General features: G+C 36.0%; 1 protein-coding gene across 1 annotated transcript in view; it reads right to left on the bottom strand.

Moving 5' to 3' along the window:
* The window catches only part of LOC106883438 (FAS-associated factor 1), a 61,216-nt gene that overhangs the window by 23,407 nt on the left and 27,965 nt on the right, over positions 1-9,844 (bottom strand). The window contains exons 4-8 of the mRNA XM_052967123.1: positions 8,738-8,832; positions 8,305-8,420; positions 7,079-7,133; positions 2,576-2,711; positions 1,021-1,084 (exon numbers count right to left, since the gene is read on the bottom strand). Coding sequence (XP_052823083.1) covers positions 1,021-1,084; positions 2,576-2,711; positions 7,079-7,133; positions 8,305-8,420; positions 8,738-8,832 — 466 coding nt within the window. The remainder of the gene's footprint in view (positions 1-1,020; positions 1,085-2,575; positions 2,712-7,078; positions 7,134-8,304; positions 8,421-8,737; positions 8,833-9,844) is intronic.

Genomic DNA, 9,844 nt, shown 5'->3' with positions numbered 1-9,844 from the left:
TATATGCCAGGCGCAGGAGTGGCTGTGTGGTAAGTAGCTTGCTTACCAACCACATGGTTCCGGGTTCAGTACCACTGTGTGGCACTTTGGGCAAGTGTCTTCTACTATAGCCTCGGGCCAACCAAAGCCTTGTGAGTGGATTTGGTAGATGGAAACTGAAAGAAGCCAGTCGTGTATATGTATGTTTATGTGTCTGTGTTTGTCCCCACCAACATCGCTTGACAACCAATGCTGGTGTGTTTACGTCCCTGTAACTTAGCGGCTTGGCAAAAGAGACTGATAGAATAAGTACTAGGCTTACAAAGAATAAGTCCTGGGGTCGATTTGCTCGACTAAAGGCGGTGCTCCAGCATGGCTGCAGTCAAATGACTGAGAAACAAGTATAAGAGTATATATATATATATCTCACATCGATTTTTCTATGCTGGGTAGTATTTTTGAAACCAGATGATGTTTTGGTCCCCAATCTGTACCTATTTTACAATCAAGCGATGTTTTTTTTTTAATTCCACTATTTTTTTTTAAGAGTGTACAGGATGTCATGTTTACCAGGAACATGGACACAACAGTTTTCTTTCTCACAGATGATCTCGTGCAAGAAACGGAACTGACAACTTTCACAGATAAACACACACACACACACACAACCAGTCAGGCTTCCACAGTTTCCAGTGACCATATTTCATTTTTAAGATTTCATTTAACCCAAAGCTATAGCAGAAGGCACTCATGACTTAGCACAACATTAATCAAACTTGGATTTATATGATTGGGAAGCTAATTTCTTAATCTTAAGGCCATGTTAACTTTAACTCTAGCATTGAAACCAGTAATATCCAGCCCAAACAGGCTAGATCCAGCTTTTCACACCTACTCTACAATGTCATTCTGAAAATAATCACATCATCAAAATCTGAAAGCTACAATATAATTCATGATTAATTTAAAACATTGCAAATAAATAAGCATTTTATTTGACAGAATAATCTCAAATCCTAAAGGATTAAGATTTAATCATACCGATCAATGAATCCACGAGTAAACTGTTCCAGTGCTACAGTTTCATCTGTGAAATCTTCTGGCACTAAGAAATGGTAAAAGAAAAATGAATGCTTTTAGTAAGTAAAATTGTATTTTTTTTGCTTTCATATCACAACTCGTAAACAACAGCGTCATTGGCATTGGTTAAGTTTGCAACAAGCCAAACAGTATTGATTCACTGCATTTAAAATGGCAACACTGACAGAAGAGAGCTTGTAACTTGGAGTAAATACTGCAAAAGATTATTTGAAGAGCACCAGTTTTCATGCTGATTTTACATGTATACACACATCCATATCTTGAACTGATGTGCTTTTTTATGAAAAGCTATTAATATATGGCTCACAGCAAGAAATTAGCTATAACACTATAATGGCATATTTGGTGGTAATTGTTGATTAGCCTGAGGTCAGCACTGATCAAACAGACTCACAGTCAAAATCAAAAGAAATCTAGCAAACATCATCTCAATTGTATATGCATTACACGTGTAAAGACATTCGAGCGAGATCGTTGCCAGTGCCACTGGACTGGCTCCTGTGCAGGTGGCACGTAAAATACACCATTTTGAGCGTGGCCGTTGCCAGTACCACTTGACTGGCCTTCATGCCGGTGGCACGTAAAAGCACCCACTACACTCTCGGAATGGTTGGCATTAGGAAGGGCATCCAGCTGTAGAAACTCTGCCAAATCAGATTGGAGCCTGGTGTAGCCATCTGGTTCACCAGTCCTCAGTCAAATCATCCAACCCATGCAAGCATGGAAAGTGGATGTTAAACGATGATGATGATGATTACTCAACATGTTCTTCTGTCTTCAGAATAGTAGACAGTGAGAAATGATTTGTGACCAATCTGGCTGCTGCTTTCAGCAATTTGAATGACTACATAGAAACTACCACACTGATTTGTGATGCCCAACAAATAAAAGTCCAAACTATTACAGGATTTAAACATTTAGGATTTAAACCAGCCATATCTGGTCAAAATATTCTACTTGCTTTATAGTCAAACTGGCCAGATCTGGCCTCTCACTCTTACACTACAATGCCATTCTAAAAATAAACAATCACATCATTGAAATTTCAAAGTTGCAAGATGATGCATTAATTCAAAGCAATGAATAAATAAGCATTACTTTTAAACTTTTAACAGAGCAATCTGAATGCTAAAGGGTTATGGCTAAAGTGTACACAAGGGAGTGACCCAAGTAACAAAAACAGTTTGGATGTAATTCATAACCACTAACAACACATCTACCTTCTTAATAATTGATTTCAAATTTTAGCACAAGCCTAGTAATTTCGGGGGTAGGGGCTATAAGTTGATTACATTGACACCTCTCTTACCCGATCAACTGGTACTTATTTCATTAACTCTGAAAGGATAAAAGGCAAAACTGACCATGGCACAATTTGAACCCAGAACATAAAGATGGTTGAAATGCTGCTAAGCATTTTGCCCAACATGCTAACGATTCTGCCAACTCGTTGCCCTTAATACTTAATACCTTCTTCGTAATTGATACTACTTACTTAATGGACCAAACTTAGGTTGAGTGTCATTCCACATGTATTCATTTATGAGATCCACATCGTCATCATCATCATAGTCATCAACTTGATCATCATCATCATCCTCATCGTTGTCATCAACCTCCATTCCTTTGTCCTGCAATAAACAGTAACAGTAATTAGCAATGACATCTAAATGAGAGAAATGAGACAAATACTAATCTCCCCAACTGCATGAAAATAATTGATAATCATGCATAAAAAATCTGAAACTAACCACTAAATCTTGAGGTTCTTGCTGTTGTTCTAAGTCCTGATCAAAAACTGTTCCTGATGTTAGGTATCCCACTTTTCTTTTTAATGTGAAATACACATACTGAGACTATATTATTCAATGTGCCCTTCTTGTTAAGATGGTAAGATGTGACAGGAGAAAGATTTGGCTGCTTTTTCTGGTTAGTAAGAGCAATAATACAGAGGGTCACATTAGCAGAATTCAAAGTTGGTTTTACCATATGAATTGTATTTGAGTAGCATCAATTTATAATTAAGAAAAAGAGCTTTCAAAAAATGATTTGAGTGAAAAAAAGAAAAGGTTTTGTACAGTTTGTTGACTTAACCAAATCATTAAGACTTTCTTTTTCACAATCCGTCTAACTGAAAATGTCTAGTATTCTGACAATGCTGTAGAATGCATTAATCATTTATATAAATACCAAAAACAGTCAATTCATAAATTAAAAACATCACTCATGTTTGTGCATGCACAAATGTTGATGTTCCATTCTTGTCATTGCTTGAGCCGAATGACGATGTTGACATTCCTTCTTGACATTATGACTTGAGAAAAACAGGTAAGGATTGAAGAAAGAAATGTAAAGACAAAATAGCTGTAGTTCATAAATTCATAGAAACCCTTTCAACCTGCTTAATGTAGCAAGCAAATCCCCCAAATGCAGCAATTTAACCATTTTCAATCCAAAGCACACTGAATAAGGTATTAAATATATTACAGTATATCTGCTTTTTGCTGGTTTCATTACATAAACAAGTATAAAAAAAGAAATTATTAAAAAACCCTTTTGATACCAACCTGCCCAAGACTGCTCCTTGTTTTAAAATACAAACTTCTTTTTTTGAAGTTATCTAAATTATAACTTTCCATCAAAATTTTATGTTCACTTTTTGTTCTAAACACCTACTTAATAATGCTAAAATTATTTAGTGGATGGAACCAATGTTAGTGGGAGATTCAGGAAAACATGGGATGAAGGACCAAGGTACCTGGCACCTTGCCATACTCAAGAAGACCTGCAATCCACAACAGAAGTGTTAAGACTGATCCTTCTGGTAGTGTAAAGCACCCAGCACACTATAAAGTGTGTTGGCATTAAGAAGGGCATCCAGCCATAGAAACCATGCCAATCAGACTGGAGTCTGGTGCAGCTCCACAGCTTGCCAGCTCTGGTCACATCATCCAAACCAGGCTAAGATGGACAATGGACATTAAATACTGATAATGATGACGAATTGAAGCAAAGGTAGCATATTTCAACAAAAATATGGTCACAAAAGGGTTAAACAGGAATGAATAGATCCCTTTGCATCAAAGGAATACACCTGTACCAGTACAAGCTTTTCTTAATTTCCTAATATTATGCAACTCACTTCAAAACTTTTATACACACCTGTATAAAATATGCAGCACACAAAAGTATCAGCCTGGGTTGAAAAATCTGCTCTATCATTAAAATATGGATTTTTACACATATCACCCAAATCGGTGGTTAGCATGTTGGGCTCACAATCATGAGGTTGGGAGTTCGATTCCGAAATCAGGCTGTGTTGTGCTCTTGAGCAAGACACTTTATTTCACATTGCTCCAGTTCACTTAGATGTAGAAATGAGTTGCGACACCACTGGTGTCAAGCTGTATTGGCCTTTGCCTTGGATAACATGAGTGACATGGAGAAGGGAGACTGGTATGCAGGGGCTACTGCTGGTCTTCCATAAACAACCTTGTCCAGACTTGTGCCTCAGAGGGGAACTTTCTAGGTGCAATCCCATGGTCATTCATGATCGAAGGGGGTCTTTACCCATTACCCAAAACAAACATTACTGTAACACTGATCAAACAAATCTTCCATCAGCTTCTGTGAAAGAAGTCTTTTGAAATGGCTAAGAGAAGGAATTAACAGTAAAAATCACGTATCACAGTGAAGCTTTCAAAAAGTTTTCAAGAAATTACATCCATGAAAGTAACAGATCAGATACATGGATGGAGTAAGGTTCCAGCCAAAAATGAAGGTGACAGGTGGTGGAACAGTTCTGTAGATAAAGCCATAAAAGCTAAGAGAGGCCTGGAAAGACTGGAAGCAAGGAGCAGCAAAGAGCAATATCATGTAAAGAAGCTAGAAGTCAGGTATACTTGACAAGTTGAGAAGCCAAAAGTAAGAGGTTTGCCAATGTTCCTGAAGAGTGGTAGCAGGAAATATTCAACATAACAAGACAATGTGTGAGAGAAAAATCAAAAGACAAAAGTTTCGCACAGGATGATAACAAACTTGCTCTGACTGATACTAAAAAGAAAGAGGTATGGAAGTGCTACCATGAGAGGTTATTGGAGGAGGAGAATGCATGAAGAGTTTTCCCTAAGTACACTTAAGAGAGGGACTAGCCATTCTGGTCAACAACAGTTTAACAAGTGCAATTAAGAATATGAAGGCCAGAAAGGCGGCTGGTCCTTCACTGAGATGATTAAAATATCTGGCAAAGTAGGGTGTAGGCTAGTTAGTCACATAGTCAATCAAGTGATACAAAGAGGTACCATATACAATGACTAGTGTAGCATCATTATCATCATCACCTGCTACAAAAGAAAAAAAACTAACACTAGAGAGAGGCAATTAAAGAGGCATCATATTGCCAGACTAGGTTATGAAGTTAGAATAAAAGTTATTGTACAACTGATAAGGAAGACATTTAGCCAAGATGAACTACAGTTTCGATTTGTACCAAGAAAAAGTGCTCCTCGTGCCATCTTCCTTAAAAAGATAACTGCAGGAAAAGCACTTAGCTAGGACAAAGCTCTAATTTCTAGCATTTATAAGAGTTGGCAATGAATTTAGCATGGTAGGGGTCCATGAGGGACCCATCCACTTTGTGCTTAATGTCTATTGCATATGAAATCTACCTTTTTTTGCTAGCCTACCTGTAATCTCACTACTCTTTTTATGTGTCCATACCACAGTTTAAAGTTTACAGTGCAAGAAAACTTCTGTAAATTGACAACAGCTTTTCCTGCTGGATCTGTAGATTTAGAGAAAAAATTCTTGATTTGGAAGCAAAATTTGGAATCAAGAGGCTCAAAGTAAACTTTGAAAAGACTAGACTGTTATCATCAGGGAAATGGCCATGCTTGATATGGAGAAAAGGAGTAGATGGAAATCTACTCCACTTTTGATGTATTCAATGTAAACAATGGACACATAAAAAGAGTAGTGTGATTACAGGTAGGCTAACAAAAAAAAATAAACAATTGACTTCATATGCAATAGACATTAAGCACAAAGAACACATGGGAAGTAGATTCTCTCAAATACTGAGAAGGTAACCTGGAAGTAGTTGGCAGCTTTTGTTACTGAAGCGACCTAAAAGCATGGTAACTAATAAGAACAGGCTGGAAAAAACTCAGGAAAATATTACCTCTAATGGTAACAAAAGGCTTCCCCTTCAGAGAAAAAGGGTACATTGTATACTGTTTGTACATGGAGTACAATGCTGCATGGTAGCAAGATGTGGGCTTTCAATACAGAGGATTTGTGAAGACTTGAAATGAAGTGAAAATGCATCACTGAATGTGTAATGTTATTGTGTATGAGTAACAGAATAGGAACCGAGAGAAAAATTCAATATAAGAGGAATCAGATATAGTGTGCAAGAGAGGACTGCACTGTTATAGGCATGTGATGCATATAGTGGATGACAACTGTAGAAAGAAGTGCTAGGAACTGAAAGTGAATGAAACTTATGCAAAAGGAAGACAGAGGAAGGCATGGAATGAAGTGGTGAAAAATAATGCCATGATGTTGTTTGTCATGGAAGAGATGGCAAGGGACCAAGACGATTGGCAACATGCAGTGATGTAGAAAATCAGATCACTCATGCAAGTGTGGAGAAATGTACATTAAAACCATGCCACCCATATGAGATCTGTCTACACTCAAGCTACTCCTCTCTTCTTTGTATCACAATAGCTGTGTAAAAAGAAACTGCATTGGTTCTATTGGTACCCAGTACACCCTCAACACTTGTCCTCCTAAACTCTGCCTCAGGTCACTATTTTATTGACATCACTCATTGTCATCTCAACTATACATCACTTACTTGCTTACTTGCTTGCTTGCTCTCTCTCTCTATCACACACACCAATGAGCAAGCTCATTTGTAGTGAATACAATTCGAATTACTACTGAAAGGAAACTGTTGAGGTAGGGGAAAAGAGAGAAAAGCATAAACTCATACCTTTTGACTATTGGAAGTATCAGAGACACCAAATGAAGAGGAAGATGTTTTAGAACTGAAAAATAATAGAAAATCAAAGTTGTTAATAAATTCTTACAGTTATTTTTGTAAAATAATATTACATGATAGTTTTGGAAAATAATATGCATCTATAATCAATGTTCTGTGTGTTAGCAAATTAAAACAGCAAATTAAAAAAAAAAAAAAAGAATCAGGATAATAGTGAGAATTGGGGGAAGAATGTTGGAGTTTTAAACATGATTCACTGGATGTGCATAGAAGAAAGAGCACAAGTAAACTGAAAATGTATTAGGACATAGTGATGTTGTTTGACCTCAGGTCAATTTCAAATCAAACAGACTTCTAATCAAGGATGTTAAAGCCATGAATACCCATCTTTTATTCACATGTAATGAACTGAATGCGAACCACACCTTTTATAAAAAAAAAAAACCCACCCAGCACACTCTGCTAAGTGGTTGGCATTAGGAAGGGCATCCAGCCATAGAAACTATGCTACAATAGATAGTTGGAGTCTGGACAGCTCTCTGCTAGCCAACTCCATGTCAAATCATCCAACCCATGCCAGCATGGAAAGAGGACGTTGAACAACTGTGGGGGGTGGGGGTGGCTGTACTAGATGAACATGTAATGTGAATAGATATACTGATGTGAAAAAGTAATGCACTGAAATAGGAAGGCAATCCATGGAAGAAATGGGAAGAAGTAGATAAGCAGACTTTAAAATGTTGATGGTGATTTATAACATAGAAGACTAATGATGTACTAATGCTCATCAGATTTTTACAGTATTTAGATGAATATAATCTTTTATAAATCTATATTAGTTTCAGACTTCACTCTTAATTTATTCCTTTAGAATGATTTACTTGATAAACTATAGAGAGTTTAGGTTTTACCATTAGAGAAATCTTTCCAATGTCTTAATATGATATATAAGTAATCAGAGTATAATGGCTTGCACCAAATAACATACAGAGAATGAGGGACTATGTGCTCTATTCATTCACATATACACTATATGCACAAGCATACACACAATGTAGAAGTCCTGATGTCATTTCCATTTTGTGGAAGTTAACATCACCATTCTTCAAGATGTTCCTCCACAAAAAGTCTACACACAATTGTGGAAAGAATGACTAGTAAATACTCCATTAAGTTAAAGTTTACTAAGGTATAAGAGGTAAAACATTAGAACTCACCTGTCAGCAGTAACTGTATTTCTAGATCCTGTCTGAGATGATGTTGCAGCTTTACTTTGTGTGTTATGTACTTTTAATTTGGTTTCTTGAGGTAAATTTAATTCATTCAAAATGCACTGCAAATATGGAAAAAGAAAAAAAAATAATAATCTCACACACTACACTTGTTACTCAAAATAACAAAAAGACAAAACAGACACAACCAGTATGCAAAGCCTAAAATGAAATGAAATTACGAGGAACATTTGATAAAGGAATTAAAACTTAGCAGAAAATGGTGTCTTTTTTTTATGTGAATTAAAGTGAAATAAAACTTATCTGTTTGTTATTTCAAATACGAAATGATAGCATATTTTATTTAGTGATTGGTGATTGCTTCAAGAATTAATAATGACATGTTAAATACAGAAATTAGAATAAAATAGATACTAACCGAATCTGTTATTTTACTACATGAAGGCCAACCTTTCAATTGAAGGTAATTCACAGGTATACTTAGACGCCGAGATAATTCTTTTTTCAAAAATCCTGGGAAAATACAAAAGGGGAAAAAAAAAGAAACATTTATTTGAAACAGTTGACACTTCTTTGTACCGCCTTCTTCATGTTTTGCCAGAAAGTAAGTTCTGATTTTGAGACCCAACTGAAACTGAAAATTTGGAGGGAATGAGGAGAGTTCATTTGCCAGAAATGTAACAAACAAATCTAAAGATCTGGTTTTCAGTGATATGAAAGAATAAATGATAATGAAGCAAACTGGAAAGAGGCAACTGGCTGAGTAAAAATGCTAATTGTTTGAGCCTCATTCTCAAACCATGCAGTGTGCCTGGTAAAAGCAATTCTCAATGGGCCAATATATTTTACTGTAATTCGATATCATGGTCATCACTGCAAAATGCAGGGAGAACTTAGTTGTTTAGCAGAATTAGATAAAAAAAAAATTACACATGGCTATAAACAAATATAACTTACAAAGGTGTACATAATCATTATTAACTTAAATAACCTCTTCTAATTGGTCTGTGGGTTGTAAGTTTGCTAAGCTAAAATTATTTCATGTCTTTTCAGAACGGAAGTAAGAGTAAAATACTTTACTTTGATATTTGGTGTGCAAGATTCTTGACTCAACAAGATTTCCTTCGATAACTAGAAGGAAAAGAAGTGTTCATAGGTAACCCAACAAATAATAAAACTCACCCCATGATAAAGACTTAGTAGTTTTGTAGTTTTAAAGCCTGAACTCACTCAACATTTTCAAAATGTAAAAAATTCTTTAAAAGTTTATATAGGAATAAATCAAGCAATGTTATTACAATAAGAAGCAATGACAGCTTTTAGTTTAACGATGGCAGTTTTTAGTTTAGTACTTCATAATGGCACCATAGTAAATATATGGAGATCACTATCTATGATTTATAATAGGATGGACATCAAGCCATCAAAATAAATAAATAGGGTTTTGGATGATCAAACTATTTTAATCATAGGCACAGGAGTGGTTGTGTGGTAAGTAGTTTGCTTACCAACCACATGGTTCCGG

The sequence above is a fragment of the Octopus bimaculoides genome, chromosome 4, assembly GCF_001194135.2.
Source record: "Octopus bimaculoides isolate UCB-OBI-ISO-001 chromosome 4, ASM119413v2, whole genome shotgun sequence".
Classification (NCBI taxonomy): Eukaryota; Metazoa; Mollusca; class Cephalopoda; order Octopoda; family Octopodidae; genus Octopus; species Octopus bimaculoides.
Note: the sequence above shows the minus strand (reverse complement) of the source record. Positions and strands in the feature narration are given on the sequence as shown.